Source organism: Electrona antarctica (genome assembly GCF_951216825.1).
Source record: "Electrona antarctica genome assembly, chromosome: 10".
Taxonomy (NCBI): Eukaryota; Metazoa; Chordata; class Actinopteri; order Myctophiformes; family Myctophidae; genus Electrona; species Electrona antarctica.
Window position 1 is genome coordinate 25,417,098 of NC_136791.1, and position 22,678 is coordinate 25,439,775.

At 44.0% G+C, this 22,678-nt stretch overlaps 1 protein-coding gene across 1 annotated transcript in view; it reads left to right on the plus strand.

Annotated features, from left to right (window-relative positions):
* Positions 1-550: 550 nt before the first annotated feature.
* The window catches only part of stox1 (storkhead box 1), a 39,258-nt gene continuing 17,130 nt past the window's right edge, over positions 551-22,678 (plus strand). Inside the window, exon 1 of the mRNA XM_079511561.1 lies at positions 551-1,302. Within this exon, the coding sequence (XP_079367687.1) occupies positions 894-1,302 (409 nt within the window). The 5' untranslated portion in view covers positions 551-893. The remainder of the gene's footprint in view (positions 1,303-22,678) is intronic.

The window sequence follows — 22,678 nt, forward strand, 5'->3', positions numbered from 1 at the left end:
TCTAACTGAAAGCTTGTGAAAATAGGTAGGTCTTCAGTTTTAAAGAAGACAATAATGTCTTCCTTAATGTCAATGAAGTCCAGACTCAACACCAGAGGGAGTACAACAAACCACGTGCAACCCAGATTCGGCTCAAACAAGGGATTCAATTAATATAATTTAGCTCCTTCAAAACCGCTGTCAAGAGCATCAGAGTCCCCCCCACACGGGCACACACAGTCTTTCCCATACTGTACATGTTTTTCCCTTTTTTTTAAAACTTTCTTTATATGATGATTACCTGTTTTTCATAGAAGTGTATATTTGTACGTCTTTAAATTGAAAATGGAGGACCCTGATGTAAACGCGTCTTAGTGCTTTTCATGGTTTCGTCCTCAGTTTTTGTATTGACCTAAGTTTCGTTTGAAATGTACCCATTCTACATACTGACTGTGAAAGTGTGAAATAAAAAATAAAAAATGTCAATCAATCAATGGTAATAAACCTTTTAGATGTATCGCTAAACGGCGACCCCTGGCGTTACCAGATTCAACAGGTCCCCCCATGTCTGTGTAACACCACCGTCGTCACTCACTGTTACCTTGGAAGCAGAGAGAGACTGTGTGCTCCTGCTTCACTATCATTCACACGCTGCTGGAATGTACGGCAGCAACAAGCAGCAGCGGCGAGCGAATACCTATCTATCTATCACCCTTTCTCCTGGAGTTTCAAAAAGAAGAGCTAATTTTAAACAACTTCAACGTGTTTCCATTTGTTTTTATTTTTTTAATGTATATTGTGCGGGCACTGTCTGCTACTAGTAGTAGTAGCATGACAGGTTTTTATTGAAGTCGTAAAAAAACGGAGATTGCAGCCAGCAGCAGCAGCAGCAGCAGTGCAGCAGCACCGCAGGCATGTCTCAACAGCAGCGGCTCGTTCAGCTCTCCGCCGCGTCTCTGGCGCTCGTCTTCAGCCGAGACGAGGAGGAGGAGAGCCCCGGTGGTGGTGTTGGAGGTCCAACGTTCAGCCACAACAACAACCACCACCACGCCAACAACACGGCGGACGCGACGGCGGCGAGCGGCGGCAGTGGCAGCAGCAGCAGCGGACACGACATCTTCTTGGACTTCAGGGCGCAGAACCTGCGCAGCTTCTGGAACAAGCGGCTGGTGAGAGCCGTGGCCGAGGTGTCCTTCCAGGGCTGGATGCTGGACAACCTGGTGCTGTTCGTGCAGGGCAACGCCAACCACCTGGAGGTGCTCAGAGAGGCGTGGATGCGCCGGGCGCTCCGCTCGCCCCGGGGATATGTCATCAAGGCAGTGGGTAGGTTCATGTCATATCTCAGAGCCATCTGTTCTATGGCTCTGGTTCATGTTAATGTGACGTTCAGACAGTACTCTGAAATGACAATCATTGTATCATGTTGTATTGTACACAGAAACCAGGGGATATGTCATCAAGGCATGCAGTGGGTAGGTTGAGTTCATGTTAATGTGACGTTCAGTACTCTGAAATTACATCTAATGACAATCATTTTATCATGTTGTATTGTACACAGAAACCATGGGGATATGTCATCAAGGCAGTGGGTAGGGTAGGTGGCAATTTTGGATACTAGGAAGAATATTGTGGTCTGGATACCTTAAATGACAGTTGTGGTGGATTATGGACCAGTCTAGCTATTAAATCAAGCCGTTTTAGGCTTGCCATAATGAATTCAGAATGACACTTAAACAGTGGTGGAAAAAGTAGCTACTCACATTTTTTACTTAAGTAAAAGTACTGTAAAATAGAAATACTATAATAACTATATATATATAATATATAAGTAAAAGTCCGGAATGCAAAATGCACTTAAAAGTACAAAAGTATTGGCATCAAAATGTACCAAAAGTAAAAGTACTCATTATGCAGCAGAATGTACCATTTGAAGTTTTACAATGTCTACAAGTTGTTTACAATGTTTTGTAATAATAATCAAAATCTACAAAGTAACTAGTCACTAAAGTTTTCAAATAAGTGTAGTCGAGTAAAAGTACAATATTTGTAATGTAAAATATTGGAAATACTCATACTTAAGTAAATGTACTTAGTTACTTTCCACCACTGCAATTAATGACAATCATGTTGTATTGTACAGAGAGAGAGAGACAGACACTCGGTAGGCTACACACATGGATAGATTCTATCTATCGATCTATCTAATATTTATTTACACACACACACACACACACACACACACACACACACACACACACACACACACACACACACTGTTTATTATACCACATGTTCCCTCCTGGAAGTATAGTGTAAAAAGAGAACGGGGAGAGAGTCTTGGGTTTACTGTGTGCCTCTGAGAAAGTGTAGTAGACCAATAAACCCTCGAAAGAGAAGGAAAAAAAACATCAAAGACACTAGCTGACAGGAAGACATAGATTTAAACCATCCTCTGGGGTGCTTCTTAGGTTATGATTCTATGTTTTATCATTGGTTGTTGTTACTTGTTAGTATCATGATGTTCCGACTAGGCTGTTTAGAGTTTGAGTCCACCATTGTCCTCTATGTCAAGCTTGCCTTGTCTGTATATTCTTTGTCCAAAAGTGGGTGAAGCGCCACAAAAGAGACAAAAAACATCTTTTGTCTCTCTGAGAAAACTCCCCTGATCTCTCTCGCACGCGCGAACGCGAACACACACACCCGCGCGCGCACATACTCATTTAAGTCCTCTTCTTGACTGCCCAGCTCCCTCCTACGTTTTATTGCAGCTTGGCCCTAATGAGCAGTGCACAGGCATTCCATTACACATGTACCTTAAAATTAGTTGAGCCATAAAGCCATCTGTCCATGTCATGAAATGTTGAGTGTTGACTGGTCCTTTTAGAGTAGAGAGAGAGAGAGAGAGAGAGAGAGAGCAGCCCTGAGCCCAGCGCAGTCAGAGCACAGAGCAAGAGTATGTCTGAGAGATAGTTGTCTGGAATGGAATGGATGTGTCCAGTCTGTCTTAATGCGTTCACACGTGATCCTGTCTGTTAAAGCTTGTTTACAAACTTCTGCTTTGTAACGCGTCTGTCTGTCTGTCTGTCTGTCTGTCTGTCTGTCTGTCTGTCTGTCTGTCTGTCTGTCTGTCTGTCTGTCTGTCTGTCTGTCTGTCTGTCTGTCTGTCTGTCTGTCTGTCTGTCTGTCTGTCTGTCTGTCTGTCTGTCTGTCTGTCTGTCTGTCTGTCTGTCTGTCTGTCTGTCTGTCTGTCTGTCTGTCTGTCTGTCAGTCAGTCTGTCTGTCAGTTCAATTTAATTGGCTTTATTGGCATGAGACACATGTTTACATTGCCAAAGCAAAAAGTGGAACAATACAATATCTCTCCCCCCCCCCCCCCCCCCCCCCCCCCCCAGGTGTTTGTATTTGGATGCAGCTTAGAAACGGTCATTGGAAACCTTTTCCATACCTTCCTGTAGCATCATGATCTCATGGACTGTAAATGTGTGAGAACGACCTGCTTGCTGCTAGTAAATAACAGCCTGCATTTCAGAGCCCATCATGATGATGACAGTATTCTTAAGAGCCTTGTACGACTGGCCATTCATTCACAGGTGTTTTGTTCTTCTGCGGAATAAACAGAACAACTGTGTGTGTGTGTGCGTGTGTGCGTGCGTGCGTGTGTGTGCGCGCGCGTTGGAAATACCACCTTTTCCACCGGAAACAGCCAGTTTCCTTCCAGTTGCAAGTATATGATGAAATTCTGAAATCATATGATGTAACAGTGCTATACCGTGGTGTGCACGGATTGCTGCATTAATAATGCTCTTGAGCGCGCACAGACACACGCACAGATGTTTGTATTACTATACTTGTGAGGACATCAACAATTCAGAATGCCAGTTTTATCATCCTCCTCACAATGTATTTGTGGGTATACATTGTACAGTTCGTATGCACGCGTGCACACACACACACACACACACACACACACACACACACACACACACACACACACACACACACACACACACACACACACACACACACACACACACACACACACACACATAGCATGCACATGCACCGCACGCATGCGCACGTACTTAGAGGATCTTCCAAAACCAGATGTTGAGATGGCTAAACCATTGCTGAGGCTGTGAAGTTGTTGTGACAGATTGTTATATTTTTTATTATCATTAATATTGACAGTCATAGAGACACACGTGTTGTTGGTTGCGTCCAACCTCTTCTTTGTGTCTTTTGGTTTTACGTGTCTGTCTGACCAATTGTTTGGCATTGCCGTCGTCTCTCGGTGCGAGGAGAGACCCCCCCCCCCCCCCCCCCCCCCCTAGATTGAAGAGGAATGTTTAGGGTGAGGAGGAGAGACCACACAGGGAGGGGAGGGGAGGGGTGGGGGGGTGCAGAGGAGGGGGTGGTGGTGGTGACTGTCTGACACGTCGTCCCTCTGTGTTACTACAACAACAAGCCCCGGGCTGGACAATTAACAGAATATTTCGGGGAAAAAAACGATATTTTGGAACTGATAACCCACTTAATTTATAACGGACTAAATGGATCAATCATCAATGTTTCTGTAATCGTTTGATCCACTTAACGCCACGGGGCCCATGACTTTTATCATTTCCCTATTGGCCAGCTTTACACGTTTTCCACCTCATGACGGGGACGTTATAGGGTTGGATTTTGAGAGGATTTTACTATTCTGATTAACCATTTAACAATTTACAATTTAGGCATTTAGCAGACACTCTTAATCCAGAGCGACACAGTAAGCAACAGTCTGTGTTATACTTCGTTGTACAGTGGTGGTGTACAAAAGTAGCGAAAGTAGCCGATCTACAAGCTCACAGTGCGAGTCACATTTATGCGCCTCCCTGTGTAACAGCGAGTCGGCTGTGAGCTTGTGGATCGCTCATTTTATCGTTCATTTATCATAATCGAGGCGGACGTTTGAAATAATTCTGATGTTGAATTCATGAAGTCATATTAATCGCCCGGCCTGACTGCATGCAACCCTACACTGTACACAGTAAAATCCTCAGTATCAAATGAATTTATCCACATGAACCCTAGGCGTCGCCTATTCTGGGACGAACAAGGCAAAGAGTTTTGCCGTAGAAGGAAACAATGAGATGGGGCAAAGATAGACCCCTCAGGTCAATGCAGTCAATGCAGTACACTGTATATGTCTGATGAGGTGGGAGTTGGACTAGGCCGAAACGTTTGCATTCTCGTCTGGCCAAATTCAATCTGGCCAAGTTCAATTGGTGAAATTGAGGCAGTGTATGTGTACCTGACCTATTCTAAGTGGTTGAGTGCTACCATACATCCTTGGATGTGTTTTTGGAGTTTAGAACCATTTCATTTTGAGTTTCATTCTTATCTGGGAAGGCAAGGCACACATCACACGTGCCCAACCCCTCCATAAGAAATATTTAACTTTGCCTTGCGTTTGGAGCTTGTAGATCTGCTACTGTTTCTTTTGTGTGACTATGATCAAGTACAAGCAGGGCATGAATTTACAAAACAAACCCACAAAAAGTTAATATAGCGGAGAAAAGACGTTTCTGACAGCAACGCTATATTTTCATTCTTGTGCGGAAGGGAACAGCTTTACACTGACGGATGCGTGCACACCAGAATCGTGCAAGGTGAAACGTGTCTGACTGTGGAGACAAAAGTCACCTTGTCTCTCATCCCTAAGAAACTGGCCGTCTCATCACACCACCCAGCCATTTGTATGGAGATGAGTCCCCCAGCAGGTTGTCGGCATGTTTTACTGCCCTCTCAGTCAGCAGTGAATCACTGCTCAACTGACCTGTACTGCCCAGGCCGTCACTTTTAATGTCCCCCCATTTCATGGCCAGTCAAGGCCTATAGAGGACACTTCCTCCCACCACTGGATCTCACACGGGGACAAAAAGGCCTTGACTTTGTCCCCATATAAATTTGTTGGCACATTGTGAATTTAAAGCGAGGGCATTTCAGCCCTCAAACTTGGAAAACGATTTGGAAGGTGACATTTCCAGCGTAACAACTGAAAGCACTTTCATATGGACCAAATGCGTGACCAAATCTCTTTGTGGAAAACAGGTGATACCATTTATCACAGAGAGTTTATTTTGGTCATGCCCAGAGTTGGGACGCTAGGGTTCAAAATCTTCAAATGGTTTTGTGTGCATGTTTTTTTTCTACTAAATGAAAATGTTTTCGTAAATAGCACATCTGCACACTACAAAACATGCCTTGATAAACTCCAGCAGGTGTGGGTTCAGTGACTCAACTATGTTTGTTATTAGCAAAGACAAAGAGAGACGGTGAAAGCGGAGAGGAGGTGACGTTGGGTCATTCTGCTGCCCTGGTTATCAGCGCTAATGGGGTGAGAGGAGACGGACTGGGCCAGTGGGCCACCGTCGAGCCCCACTTAGAGACGGGGAATATACCTAGGAGGAGGAGGTTTGTGGGAGGTGGGGGCTGATGGAGGAAGGCCGGGCGGGGATTGCGGTGAGGTTAGAGAGAGGTAAACAGAGCAGGGCGAGGAGTTAGCATGAACAGGCTCCGTTGTTATCCTTATGGGAATGGGCCCCGCTGGTACTGGGCTTGACCTCTGGGCTCCAAGTCACTCACTGGAACATCTCTGACTTCTCCTTCTTCCACAGTCCTCGGGAACAACTTCACCCATTAATACGCAGATTACGCACTGTGAGCTTGTAGATCCACCATTTCTTTTTTTAATATCCACCGCTAAAACATAAAATGACGAAGTTAACCATCCTTTCTATTAGTAACACCCAGCGCCCAGGACGAAGTTTTATCCAAAAGACGAAGTTTATTGATATGAAAACTGATCGCATCGCTCCACAGCCTCCACAGCCTTTGCAGAGTCACGTAATGAATGAGTGGAGCTCAGTCCAGTCGACACCATTGTTGCAGACATATAGCCGCCTTGAGTCAAAGGCTTAATCCCAGATCTCCAAATATACCTACCACCACTCATCCAAAGGGGAATCCTTTCTTGGGAAGGGAGATATTAGACTTGACAATGCCTCGTGGCTGTTTTTTATTTATTTATTCAAACCTTTTATAGATCTGTTAACCCATCCTGGTGGTACCCCTTTTGGTGTTTTAAGCATTATGTTATACTTTAGCTGTTGAAAAATAGTAGATCTACAAGCTCATAGTGCGGCACCGAGTGCCGCGCTACGAGCTTGTAGGTCTGCTATTTTTGAAAAATCGTGAAAATGTGGAACAACATATTTTTAGATGGGCGTCGGCGGCCTATTACATATATTTTTGGGGGTCCTTGACATGAACATGTCAAGGACAGAAAACTGTCATGATTTAGAAGACATTTGTAGAGTCGTCGTCAGGCCTAATCCTAAATGGTAATGTGGGAAAAGGAGCACTCATGTTGTTGTCCCGCTCTTCTGTTGAAACCAGAGGCGTCTCTCTCTCTCTCTCTCTCTCTCTCTCTCTCTCTCTCTCTCTCTCTCTCTCTCTCTCTCTCTCTCTCTCATGGTCATGGAGCACGTTAGTTAGCTGATCCTGCATTATTCACCACCTATAGCGGCGTTTCTTTCTGCTATAGCGAGCCGAGCACGGATCACCCAACTATAAAACATTTATAGTGAAGACAGCCAGCGGTGAGGTGTCCTGTATCCTGCGTCGTCGTCCTCACATCGCCCTCTTGTTTGTCTTCAAGGGGGCGTCTGAGGCGTTGACCTTGAATGTGAACGAAGAAGAGCTCCCCCTGATTTTCATTTTCCATTTTTTTGTTTTCTTTTTAAAAAGATGTATGCCTACTGCCGTGTACTCTATGGTCAAGCTAACATACCACCGACCGCTCTGTACATTCTAGGCCAAGTTTCCTTTTTGAAATGGTATGTTTTATTTAACTCATCGTAAAGGCCGCGGTGGAGCATTCCCCGAATGCTTCATTTACCCCTGAGATCATTTCCTGTGCACATGCAGGTTTTTTTGCCCTTCACTTTTCACTTGAAAGTGTCGTATTATTTATTTTACACAAGGGCTCTCATTTCACGATGGGTGTTTTGTCAGAGTCTCAGAGCTCAGCGCTAATGGTCATAAGTCTCCCAGATGTGGGCTTATTACCCGTGACACCCCCCCCCCCCCCCACACACACACACACACGCTGGCCGTTACGTTACTGCACGGGGGTCAACGGCCCACCCTGTGCTGACTAAGCAGCAAAGGTCAAAGGTCATAACCTCTTTGCTAACTAGCCCCCTTGAGGTATTTTTTTTATTTTTTTGTCTAAATTTGAATGCAGTAATGCATTCATTGGTATATCCGTGCTGGCATGCATTTGTATTCATTTATATTTGTGACATATGTGACTGAGCAATTTAGATTTTCACTAATATTTGTACTCAAGTACTGGAGTTGAGTACTGATCTCCAGCCAGGTGTTTCTCGCTCGGCAGCAGCTGTGTGTGTGTGTGTTTGCGTGTCTGTGTGCGTGCGTGCGTGCGTGCGTGCGTGTGTGTGTGTGTGTCCTCTGAGGATGAGGGTAAAAACCCCATAACTTTTATATGTGCCCACAGTGTCATAATTGAGCTGCCAAGCAGTATATTCTGTTACCACATGGAGACTGTCTCTTAAATCATACTTTGCTAAAGAACACATTTCTCTCCACGCCTTTCGCTACTTCTGGTACGACGGCTAACGTGTTACACATTTGAACCCGAAGCGGCGCTGTGGTTTTGGTTAAGGTCAAAGTTGTACCCTGAGCCTTGTCTGGAGACGAGGCCCGGGTCCTCCTAGTTCTGGTTTCTCACAAAAACAACGCAGGAATGTTTTGGGAGAAAACCATACCCTGTCCGTCACTCCACTCCACCGCTGTGTGTGTGTGTGTGTGCGTGCGTGTGTGCGTGCGTGCGTGCAGCTTCTATCGCCCCTTGACTTTATCACAAAATTCCTTTGACCAGAGTTTCCCCTTAATGTAATTTAGCCCAAATAAATAGACCATGTGAATTATTGTTCTACTGTAACATAAAATGCTTTTGTGCTTGCTTTTATGATTTATACGTAGCATGGTGGAATTATTAAATTGCTCAAGCGTGTTATTGTTTGGGCCTCACTGTAAATCAGCTGTGTGACAAGCTGTGGTTTTTAGGGTAATCTAGGTTGTACGGTCTTATTTCCCAAGCTTCAACGTTCTCCGTATGTCATTGTCCCAGGAGGTCAGAGGTCAGGGCTGTGTGTCTTGAAAGCTGTATCCTGGTCATTATTTTCCGGCAGTAGATTGCTGTCGGGCAGCAGAAACCTCCTATCTCCATTTTTTAACCGTAGATCCACAAGCTCACCTCAAAGCTTCTTGAGCTTGTAGATGTGCTACTTTAGCTATTCTTTTGTTGTTGGCGGTAACTGTGTCCAACTTTGAGGGTCTGTGTAAACACGAACATGGAAGACAAAAGTGTGTAAACACGAACATGGAAGACAAAAGTGTGTAAACACAAACATGAAAGATAAAAGTGTGTAAACACAAACATTGAAGACAAAAGTGTGTAAACACAAACATGAAAGATAAAAGTGTGTAAACACAAACATTGAAGACAAAAGTGTGTAAACACAAACATGGAAGATAAAAGTGTGTAAACACAAACATGGAAGACAAAAGTGTGTAAACACAAACATTGAAGACAAAAGTGAGGACGCAATTTTGATTGGCTGGAATGAGATGATGTATGATAAGAGCGCGCCTCACTTCACACAGGTGTGATTTGAAAAAACGTAATCCTGAAAAGTAATAATTTTGGACATATGTGACCGAGGCTAAGTGAGACAACAGCAAACTGAAGTGAAAGCAGGGAATCATAGCTTCAAATTGACATTGGTTGTTCAGTTTGACCCACCAGTTTTGGAGATATATTTTGGAGAAAACAGCGAGTTGAGAAAACGGGCTTGAAATGTTCACTTCTGTGGTCTTTAAGATTACGCATAGCTACACAAGCATTTATTTCATATTTACATGTCGATTTCAGCTCTGACATTTATTTCAGACATGCTCTAGTATGTGAAGAGTCTGCCTGCAGCTATTAACTCATTTTGGATAAAAACAATAAATCAGTTGTTCTCCTCTCCTGAACAGTTAGTTAGTCTTGCCGCCATGACTGTCTCTGTATCAAAAGGAGTCCCATATGAGGTTTCCACCCGACAGAGACGGCGGCATATTAATAGACACAGGTACAATAAAGAAACCTTGCCCTCTGGTCTCAGACATGACCTTTTTGCAGCGTCGCCGTGTCGGTATGCGTGTGAGAGACTGAGAGTCTGAGGTGTGCGTTTGTGTGTGTGTGTGTGTACGCACGTGCGTGTGTGTGTGTGTGTGTGTGTGTATGTGTGCGTGCCTCTCAGCACATCATTTGTTAGCCACATCCTCTTCCCATTGGCCAGGAAGCTAACCCCCAATGCGAATCAGGCAGGCCGGCCCATTTATTGACCCACACATTGAGCTCACCCATAGCAATGGCTCGCTGCCAACAATAACAGACGAGGAGGTTCCTCTGCACACAGAAATCCCCCCACCCTGTGTTCGGTTAACTCGAGAGGGTGTGCGAGGGTCCGTTCCGGTCCCGTCCGCGCACTCGGTGGAGTTCTATGAGCGCTGAGGATTTTAGGGTGTGTATTCCTCAGCTTACTCAAGCCGTGTGCAGTGTGTGGACCTTCCCTTATTGGATTTAGCCCTCTAGACTCCTATGGTCAACACAGATGTCACCCGATATCACATTAATTCTGGCATTTCTTAATAATATTACTTGTCAGTTTCCCACTGCAGCAGTGCATGCTGTCTCTTGTCTCGCTACAGCGGTACGATAACCACAGATCTGTGGTGAGGAGGAGCTCGTCTGGCCTCATTCCCCCCAGGATTCGGCTCAAAAACAAAAAGGAGGAGATGTCCTGCTAATGCTACCACCAAAATGTGGAATGGCTTAGCGATGGCTTACCAATGGCTTGCCGTTGAAGGAGAGTTGCGCCATTGAGGGGGCAGAAATCAGTGCCAGTCACGTGGTTCATGTAACTCAAAATAGTGACAAATGCCCCTAGACTCCATCCAGTCCATTCCGTGAACTTCCGTTTCAGGGAATTGTCACTTTTCGCCAATGCGTGTGTTGTGTGAGAGAGACCTTGCGGCTGCCCGATGCAGTGAACAGAGATTGCCAAAAGACATTAAAGATCTGGACTCAATATTAAACCTAAAACCCCTCAAAATACAATTGGATTTAGTAGAACACCCTAGGCTTACTGCGAGAGGGAGGTCTATAGCCAACGTCAACTCGGGACTCCTGGATCGCTGCCCGCCACACTTTCCTGTCTAACATCAGCTTCTTGAGCGCTACAGTGTTGTTAGCTAAGCTATCGTGCTGCAGTGCGTCTACATAGGTGGTGGTGCGCTTCTTTCCCCTCCTGGCTGTGCCCTGGGTTGGCTCCCATAAAGTCAGTTTACTTGCCTCTAGTTCTGAGAGCCTGACGCAGTGCCCTGCCAGCCTCATCCTTCTCTAGGAACACCCTAGGGCCTAGAACACCCTATAGGAGCACCCCCCCCCCCACCCCACCCCCCCTTTTCTGTAAATATACCTTTTCTTGTTACTGGAGCTTTTAGCGTTAAGTATTGTAATATTGTACGGTATATCATCTTACTGCTGAATTATTGAGGTCAATGGACCGCCCTGGGGCTTGTGCTATCCTTGTAGCATAACATTTGACTGTACTACCTGAACTGTTACCTAACTTGTTAATAAAGTATTCAATCAATCAATGAATACAATTAAAAAATGTTTTTGTCATAATTTGTCTTATCTGAAAGGTTTTAGCTTTAGTCTAGCTTTAGTGGACTAGTGACTAAATATTTAGCCTAAATCTACAGTTGAGTTTGTCGACTATAATGTCACAATGCCTGATTTTAAAAGCTTGTATTAGTTCTACCGGATCTCTTCTCCAGTAGTAGTACCTCACTAACGTTTTGAATCGAGAACATCTAGTTTTTCTTTGTTGTTGTTGACGAAATTTTAATTAAGTATATTTAGTCCTAGTTAGTTACATTTCATCAGTGAACAAAAGCTAGTCGACAGACATTTTCCCGTCATGGTTTTAGTCGACCAAAACTAACACTGCTGAGACTGCTCCGCATGTTTTCTTGAATACTTTTAATAGTCAGAAATGTAAACGGCACCGAGGTACAGTAAACGCCAGCAAAGGATATACTGTAGCACAAAAAGTCCTGGGGGCTTGTTTCCATTGTGGTCATATGTTAATGTATTCAATTGACGGAACAACTCAACACGGATGCAGCTGTATAGGACCTTTTTTAGAAGGCTACGTTTCATACAGCTGTAGGACCTTTTTTAGAAGGCTACGGTTCATACAGCTGTTAGGACCTTTTTTAGAAGGCTACGGTTCATACAGCTGTTAGGACCTTTTTTAGAAGGCTATGGTTCATACAGCTGTAGGACCTTTTTGAGAAGGCTACGGTTCATACAGCTGTAGGACCTTTTTTAGAAGGCTACGGTTCATACAGCTGTAGGACCTTTTTTAGAAAGCTAAGGTTCATACAGCTGTAGGACCTTTTTTAGAAGGCTACGGTTCATACAGCTGTAGGACCTTTTTTAGAAAGCTATGGTTCATACAGCTGTAGGACCTTTTCTAGAAGGCTACGGTTCATACAGCTGTAGGACCTTTTTTAGAAGGCTACGGTTCATACAGCTGTAGGACCTTTTCTAGAAGGCTACGGTTCATACAGCTGTAGGACCTTTTTTAGAAGGCTACGGTTCATACAGCTGTTAGGACCTTTTTTAGAAGGCTACGGTTCATACAGCTGTAGGACCTTTTTTAGAAGGCTACGGTTCATACAGCTGTAGGACCTTTAGAAGGCTACGGTTCATACAGCTGTTAGGACCTTTTTTAGAAGGCTATGGTTCATACAGCTGTAGGACCTTTAGAAGGCTACGGTTCATACAGCTGTAGAACCTTTAGAAGGCTACGGTTCATACAGCTGTAGGACCTTTTGTAGAAGGCTACGGTTCATACATCTGTAGGACCTTTTCTAGAAGGCTACGGTTCATACAGCTGTAGGACCTTTTAGAAGGCTACGGTTCATACATCTGTAGGACCTTTTCTAGAAGGCTACGGTTCATACAGCTGTAGGACCTTTTAGAAGGCTACGGTTCATACATCTGTAGGACCTTTTCTAGAAGGCTACGGTTCATACAGCTTTAGGACCTTTTAGAAGGCTACGGTTCATACAGCTGAGAAGGCTACGGTTCATGGGGCAGACGACGTGCAGGGGAGCGCCTGTCCGCTGATGTCAAAAAAAGAAAACGCTGCTGGGATAACAAACCCAGGAATCTGCCTGCTGCAGCTCTGGCTGTGTTAAACAGGAGGAAATGGGTTTCATCTGGGCCCAATGACTGCCATCATTCTTGATTAAGGGGTGTGGAACTGCTGCAAAGCATGCACCCGCTCTCTTGTGTGTGTGTGTGTGTGTGTGTGTGTGTGTGTGTGTGTGTGTGTGTGTGTGTGTGTGTGTGTGTGTGTGTGTGTGTGTGTGTGTGTGTGTGTGTGTGTGTGTGTGTGTGTGTGTGTGTGTGTGTGTGTGTGTGTGTGTGTGTGTGTGTGTGTGTGTGTGTGTGTGTGTGTAAAAAGTGACTGGAGGGTGGAGTGTGTCTAACACCTGGAATCTCTAAACATCCCCTGAAAAGGAAAACTTTGTAAAAATGTGTTTAAGTAAAACCACTTGAGTTCTTCTTGGTGGTGGTCAGTGCAAGAGAATGCTTGCCTTTAGCAACTGAACGACTTTTTGAACCCACACATAAGCATGCATTCCTCCTGTAGACACACAGGGACGGATGGATAGATAGATGATGGATAGGATATATATCTGATTGATTGGTTGAATGGTTGATTGATTATACAGATTTATGTTGATTTATATAGAGCATTATTTACATTTGCCATGTAAACCCTGTCATCTCTGATGTGATTGTGGTGATGGCACCCCAGATAATTAGAGTGCTAGGATGTTTTGGCGAGCTGGAAAGCCACTGGCACAAAGTCTGTGTTTGTTTTTAACTTCATGTCTTTGGGTACACACAATGATGCTGGCACGCTTGATAACACTTTATATAAAATATGGGTCTGTCTTCCTCTCTGCATTGTCATCACCTGGTCAGCTGTTTCCTACTTGATAACAGGGACATTTTAATAGGTACTGACTCGGGTTGAACTCTGTATGAATAGCTCTTACTGTGTGTGAGCTTGATGGTAAAGTATTCTTCGACTTAAGATGGTAAAGTATTCTTCGACTTAAGACGCTGTCATTTAGTCCTCAGAGTCAGACCTATAATCAGATCTACAATCGGCTAATATTTCAGATGGCCTATGCATATTGGTTTAAAGTAGTTAAAGTGATTGCTGATGCGGAGCCTATATGGCATGCTATAGAGTCAGACGATAGTTGTTTTGTGACTTGAGCATAGTGGCTTGGCTACCATCATGGTTTCAGCCTGCTTGTGCACAAAGCATAGTGGCTTGGCTACTATCATGGTCTCAGCCTGCTTGTGCACAAAGCCATTTCAAATAAAGTGCATAAGTAATGGAAGGAGTGAAGAAGTGAAAGCCACCCTGGGTACACTTCCAGCCTCGTTACTCTCTGTATATTCAATTCATATTCGTAGGAGTCAGTTTTACTGCACTGGGTGAGGCAATTCCAACAACACTAGTGGTTTCTAGGGTGACGCAAGACGACACAACCCCCCCCCCCCCCCCCCCCCCCATCTGTGTCCCCGCGTGCTGTGCTGTTTGTGAGTCCACACACAGTGTGACACCCATTAATGACATTAGTTTCTTACGGGAAATCGATTTTCCTCCCAGAAAGTGGGATTAGCGTCCTCCTGCTCCTCATCTTTCGACCATTCTCTCTAAAGCCCCCCCGAGAAGAACCCGGCCTCGTCGTGAATCATTGTCTTCTTTTAAAGTTAGTAAAGGGTTTAAATGTCAAATTGAATACGCTACTAATGTGGCCACATTTAGCTGCGACGTACATAACTCAGTGGTGACAAGAAAAACATTCCATGAGTTAATGTGGGCTGTTCCTCCTTCCAGGGATTAGCTGATCTCACGTTGCCAACAAAGCAGGCCGTGATGCAACGAGGACATAGTGTCATGTATACTGTTGTACTGTTGATCTCTGCCTCCGACACACTGTACCTCTCCGCGTAATGTTTAAACACAGGCGTTAAGAGATAGTACAAATATTTATGTAATGGCCCCCGGAAGACGAGGTATTTTTTTTTTTACAGTTTAAGAATCAATAAAGCTGCCGTGTTATATCTGTTAATTGTCTTTATTGCACAGTAATGTGTTTTTAAGTGATTCCAGTTGGCAGTCATTTTGAAGGCTGTTCACCGTCCATGTTTAGGCCACGCGTGAACGTGAAACCCAATGATGTGTTTGTTCATCATTACACACCCACAAATACATGATCACACACACACACACACATTACTACTATCGTGTTTTACTAGGGGGGGGGGTCCTTGAGCCCCCCCCCCAGCAAAATGAGCTATTATAGCGTCAACATGCTAGTTTAACCACTTTAACCCTATTTTACACTTTTTGTAGAAGTTGCACATCTACAAGTTTCATGCGTTGTGAGCATCAGTAGAAATGTAATGTTGCAGGTAAACCAAAGTCTCTTCTCTTGCACACCTAGCTCTGTAGCTTAATGATAATATAATGCATCATAAAGTAGTTTGAGAGCCAAAGCTGGCGTTACAGGTCAGGAGGACTGAGTTGTGAACTACGTGAGGGATCTGCTCACATCTATCACAACATGGTCTATTGAGCTGTTTTACTGCAGGCAGCAATACACATAACGTGTGTGTGTGTGTGTGTGTGTGTGTGTGTGTGTGTGTGTGTGTGTGTGTGTGTGTGTGTGTGTGTGTGTGTGTGTGTGTGTGTGTGTGTGTGTGTGTGTGTGTGTGTGTGTGTGTGTGTGTGTGTGTGTGTGTGTGTGTGTGTGTGTGTGTGTGTGTGTTGCAGACAAAGGGGAAAGGCTGAAGGTGTGGCATCATTAAAACCACAGCACAGAGCCTCTCTCTCTCGTTTCACTCGGTGTGAATGAATGAGTGAATGTGTCACATTGTCTGCAACGCGTAGTCGCTGCCGGTCGGGTGGAAATCTCCATATTTATTATAAAACGCATTATTCAGGCCTGGGCCGTGGCTCAGCGGTCCAGGCACCGTGGCTGGCAATCCAGTCTGGCAGTGTGCCACGGGTTCGACTCCCGATCTCGACGGCTTTTACTGCATGTCACCCCCCCCCCCCCCCCATCTCTCTCCCCATTTCCTGTCAGCCTACTGTCTATCCCTCTATAAAAAAAAATATATATATATATATATATATATATAAACAAAGGCGAAAGCCATAAAAAAAACATAAAAACCCCCCTGCATTATTCAGGCACATTTCAGCCACCTCTTTTGACCATTAGGACCACTCTACGCAATGTCATCAAACAGTGACGCACGCCTATGGTAACGTCATTCTACAGGCCACAGGTTTCTGCATTTTATTTTTTCATGGCGTTGGTGAAAAGTATTGAAGGAGTAGTTCCATCAATTACACACCACATGAAGAGTTGAAATCATGGATATTTTTGTTGCATTCCTAAGCCAATCATTTGTTGACCGGAGGAAAGATGCTAATGCTAATGACTCTGCCTCCTGCCGGTCATCAAATTATTGTCTTCAAAAAAGTAACCGTTTTGAACGAGGTTTCCACACGACAGTGGATCATTAAACCATTCTGGGCAGGAACCCCTTTTGGTGTTTTAAGCATTATGTAATACTTTAGCTATTGAAAAATAGCAGATCTATAAGCTGAATATGTATTCGTTCAGAGCGAACGTTTTTAACTCATATCTTTGCTTCTGAGGGGTTCCTGGAACAACATATTTTCAGATGGGGGTCGGCGGCCAATTACATATAATTTTTGGGGTCCTTGACATGACATATTGAGCACCACTGATATAGAAACATGAGGTATTTCAGAAAACTGTCAGGATTTAGAAGACATTTTTTAAATTTCGACGTCAGGCCAAAATGGGTTAAAGTGAAAAGATCCACATGTAGGTAGGTAGGTAGGTAGGTAGGTAGGTAGGTAGGTAGGTAGGTAGGTCGGTCCATGAGGAAAGCAAAAGGTCCTCCAAGGCCAACCCGATGACAGGCGGTGGCCATGCCATGTTCAACAGTCTGATGGTATGACTTTCCATAAGACTTTCCGAGAAATGTCAAAGATTGTACAAATAGAAGTGTTGTGAGCTTGTAGATTGGCTATTTATAAATTATTATTATAAGGATATGGCCTGCTGTGGCCATAGTAGTTTATTTGTTTTGATCATTGGTGCCAGTCATTGTCAGTCATGTCTTAGTACATCTCATGAATAGGCTTAAGTGTTATTTGTCATATCTTCCCTCTGTGTATTTTGTATTTACAAAGCTTAAAAGGCCAACATAAATGTCATTTTTATTTATATCTTTCAATGTCCAATGCCAGGACACAGAATTGAATAATTAATTGCAATCATTTGTATGGCAACTAATCAACCACTAAGATGTTCATGATGGCAGTGGCAGATGACAGTGACAGCCCTACTCAGTGGGTGGTTCGGAATAAACATTACGGTTTGTTTTAGTTCTTCAGTTCATGTTGAATGTCACGCAGTGTGTCTTTAATAATATAAGATTAGTCTGTTTGCTTATTAAAGCCTAAAAGATTAAAGGGACAAGATAACGCGTGCGTGTCTGTACGCCTTTTCAGAATCTCAGACTGTGGGACCACCAGCTTGATGTTTAAATTAGAGATCTAACCGGTGATATGGAGGTGACAGAAGGTCAAGGGCAGTTAGATTTCCCTTTGTATTGATTCTGTATCTGTAAGCTTTGTTTGTAGAAGTGCTTGGAAACAAACCACTAGTGTTCGCTGTTGCCGTGGTGAGTTTTTTAGATTTATGAAGATCAAGATTGTCTTTACCTGACAAACATTACCGGGATGCGTCGGTCCCTTCAGTCCAAGTGCTAAGTAATGTCAATGCAAATGTCTGGAAAACAGGGTTTGGTCTTCTGTTGTGTCACAGGACTGAAAATGTCCCTTGTGTTACTTTGACAGTAGAGTCGGGGCTGTCATTTTGGGTCCCAGAGAATGGCAGAATACCTCCACTTTTATTATTTTCTGCAACTTTATTTTGCAGATGAATCTGATTTTAGATTGGCATCTCCCACAGGGTTCGGCTTCTTGTCTGCAAGCATGCATTCAATAAACACCTTCAATCTTCCCTTAAATACAGCGGAAATAGCCCGATCTACAAGCTCACAACGTGGCTCATTGTGACGTGTTGTGGGCTTGTAAATAAACAGTGTTTGCTAAGTAGTAGTAACTTATTTTGCCACCCCTCTAGTTTTCAATGAAATTACGCCTGGAGTCGTCGGGCAGATTCTTGTTTTTTTTAGCCACTTAAAAGATATGAGACTTGGAAATGACTTCACTTTCAGATTAATGTACAACACTGGCAGTGTCTTTACTCTGAAGCAGAGCCGTTGAAAGAGAGAGTTATGTCACTCTTAGATCTCACCGCAACGAACGCCATCATGTGTGGTTCATGTGTCGTGTGTGTCGCACTGTACTACACCCATCATATTATGAGGATCCAACGTTGGAACTATGCATTCATGTTTGGAACTATTGGAACGATACATTAATGTTTGCAACTACTATACATTACTGTTTGGAACTATTGGTAGCACGGTGGCAATAAAGCGTTAATGTCTGCATTCTCATTGTTCTTCTTGTCTCTAAACACGCCAAAACAGATTCCAAACAAGTTGGTTTTACCAGTAAATTACAGAATATTGAATGTGATATGAATATCCTAATAGCTTACAATGCAAGGCTATGGGAGAGTCGTCATAACTCTCTCTCTCAATAGCCCTGCTCTGAACCTGTGTGTGTGTGTGTGTGCGTGCATGCATGCGTGCGTGGCTGCGTGCATATTCCCCTTGGAGAAAATGAAGGTAATGCAATCACATGTGAAATGGGACTCATGTGGCCCATCGGGCCAGCGGAGGGAACCACACAGTCAGCCATGTGAGCACATGTGGCATTGATCAGACTCAGGAGCCACGAACATCTCTTTGGAGAGCATCTGTCTGCCAATCCTTCTCAACAATTTGTGGAGTGTGATTTCAATCTCTTCAGTCAGCATTTTCAATCATGACCAGCTGTTTATTCCAACCCGGGGACTGACACCTTATGACTTGACAGGATGTGAAAGTGATTCAGCTCTAGATTGGAAGGGTTTCCGCGGCATTACTCGGCTGTATGCTGGGATGTGTATAATAATAATGTATACAAGGAATCAGGATCATCACTGCGAGTATGGGGGCAAGTATGGGGGTTCGTGCAAAGGAAATGTATTGGTGGAACAAAAACATTTAGCCACTTAACGCATTAAAACCGGGAAAGCTGTGTCATTTTAGATTTTTTTTGTTGGCTATTTAAAAAATAGCAGAGATACAAGCTCACAGTGTGGCACTTTGTGCCATGCTGTGAGCTTGTACATTGGAGGTAGTTAGCTTCCGCCACGGAAAAGACTGGATTTCCACCCATTTACATCCTGTCTCCCAGCCTCGCAGAGTGAGAGAAGAAGAAGCATCTTATGTTAGCAGTAGCTTACGATGTTTATCGTAAGCCAGAAACAGCAATATGTCGATCGCGATGCGCTGGAAAATCACAAATCACATCCGAAACTCACTCGTATTGGTGCAAAGTTATCGTCACAGAACATAGTGGGCTGTGTCTACATACAAAGAGAACACAGACAAAATGGTCAGTTCAGAGTTATAATAAATTATGTAATCACAAAACTCCACAAAACTCCAGTCAAAAAGAACCCAAAAGCTGGGGCTTAAGGTCTCCACACACCGGGCGCGAATCGGATGTGAATTCGGATTTCTAGTGGCGTTTCTCCATCGGTTTTCCGAAAAACGCGGCCGGTGTGCAACCACCTTTACTGCGATGACAATGTGCATAATTTAGTAGAATGTCATACAGACATTTTAGAGATGACGAGTTGAATTACTGAACTAAACGACACATTGATCGTGTATTTTTTGCAAAAAAAAAAAACTTTTTGTTGAACTAAAGTTATTTTTCGGCAAGCGACGTACCTGATTGACTGATTGAAAATGTTATTCACAGAATTCAACCTATCACGAGTATAAATGAACCTTTCCTTCATCTGGGCCTATCTGTTTGGTCTCCCCCCCCCCCCTCCCCTCTCTCTCTCCATTGCATTGTGCAGCAGGGTTGTGTTGGTTGCCATGGCATTCGGCAGGGCATTCATTGCTCTGTGTGTGTGTGTGACAAAGGGCGTAATGTCTGCGGGCCAGTCTTGGATTACAGGAACACAGTTCCGTTTTCCCCAGGAGAGAAGAGGGTTACCGCCAGCCTGACGGTCACGCCTGCTAATGTTAGACTCAATAAACACTAATCCGTCCGTCCTTCCAGTTCACTCACTCATGGGGCACCACCTGGGTTTGTTCAGGAGTTTATTCACAAATAAACTTCTGTGGATATATTTTTGTTCTGTGTCGAACACCTGTGTTGTTGGTCATATACACACCCCCCCCCCCCCCCCCCCATTCTTACTTTCCTTGTCTTGCTGCCAGAGTTGCCTAAACCACTTACTATAATTGACTTCGGGCTTTTTCTCTTTTTATAAAGTCGTTTCCGAATCTTGGTAGTTGAACCAAATGGACCCGTAAGGGTAAACTCAGAGTTACAGACCTGTAATGCTCCATTTGGAGCATCAAGAAACCCAGAGGGTCCCTGGCCTGGTGCCCACACTTGTTATCGGACCGGTACTCGGTATCGATCGAAACTTCTGCCAACGTTCAACTTCACTTTAAAGTACCGTAAAATCGACTAAATAATCCCAAGATTTCAGTCGACTAAATCTACATTTGATTTAGTTGACTAAAATTGTTGTTTTGGCAGGCCTTGATGTCGTCGTAATGGCAGGTTTTACACTTTGGTTGCATGCTGAAAATGGCCGAGTGCGTTGTGATCTTGTAGATCTGCTATTTTCAGCGTGCAACCAAACGTAAAATGACTTGTCTTTTAGTTCTACTGGATCTCTTCTCCACTAGTTTTTATTTGTTGACGAAATTGTATATATATATATTTAGTCTTAGTTTTAGTCATCATAGCTTGTCTTCCTCAGTAAAACGTAGTCGACGAACATTTTTCGTCATAGATTTAGTCGACGAAATCAACACTACTTGGCTCCTTGGTAGCAGAGCCATAGAGTAAGACAGATTTACGACAACTCCGTTCACTTCATGGGGCTTCTACATAGACTTCTGTTGAATGGGGACAAGTCCTGGACCGGAAGTTGGCAGAAATGCATTGGACTCGGGCAACAGCCCAGCTTTAATGATCTTAAATCCCTTTATTTTAGATTGTTTTTTAGTAATACTTAAACAGTTGGCATGTTGCACACATGCCTAAAATTGCTCTTATTTGCTCCGCCCTCGTTGAAAACTATGTATTTCCAGCTTGTCCCCGTTCAGGCTGCATGAACAGCGTTCGAGCGCTCAGTTTTCTGCCCCCTCAATGTCCTAACTCTGTCTTACTCTATGGCTCTGCTAGGTAGGTACCCTGATGCAAAAGAGGCCTGTAGTGTCTTTACAAACATGGTCAGTGTTTTCCCACCATCAGCTGCTCACCTCTGTGGTCAGTTACTACAGTTCTTCACAACAACAACAACTAGCCCCACTCTGACCTTACTACGGTCTACTAACTCGCTGTCCTAGCTCCTCTGTCAGGGGGGTTAACAATGCTCGGTGGGTTGCTATGCGGGATGGGCTGGCAGCCAGGGCTCTTCTATAGGAAGTTATCAACAACAATGGAGTGCAAAAGGCAAGCGGGCGGTAATTCACTGCCCAGGGAGACAGACTATTGAGACATCCTCTCTGAGGTTTAAAGTCAGATTAAAGCCTTGTGTGCAGAGAAGGCTGCCGGGGAAGGCAGTTTGTTTTACCCTCCACAATCTGCCCCTCTGTGTCATTGGATCAGGTGCACAAAGAAAGAGCCAGCAAGCGCCATGGGCTTCGGGAGCTTAATTTGAGCCACTGACGGTGCAATTGATGTTTTTGTGGACTTAATAACTTCACTTTAAAGCTATTCCTCCTCGCTCCTCCTCGCACTAGATAAGACACGTCCGTCGTCCGCCATCGAACATATTTTCTGAAAACATTGTTCCAAATAAATGTAAGTGTGAATAATTTTTTAGAAGAAGAAGAAGAAATTGAAAGATGCACTAATTGGCGCACAAATCTCCGCCAGGAGGCATACCATACCTACCTCCCTACGTCTGGGGCGTGTCGGCTGAGGACAATGTTTTGGGGTTGTGCGCATGCAATGGTGGAAAAAGTACTCAAATATTTTACTCAGGTTAAAGACGAGTATCAATACAACATTTATAAAATAATACTACAGGTTACAAGTTCACTTGAGTTCACGTGAGTATGTAATGTCTTCTGCTAACTAAGTGTGATTGTTAATTCATTGTGTGAAAGATGTTTGTATGGAGCACGGTGGCACAGTTGGTAGTGCTGTCGCCT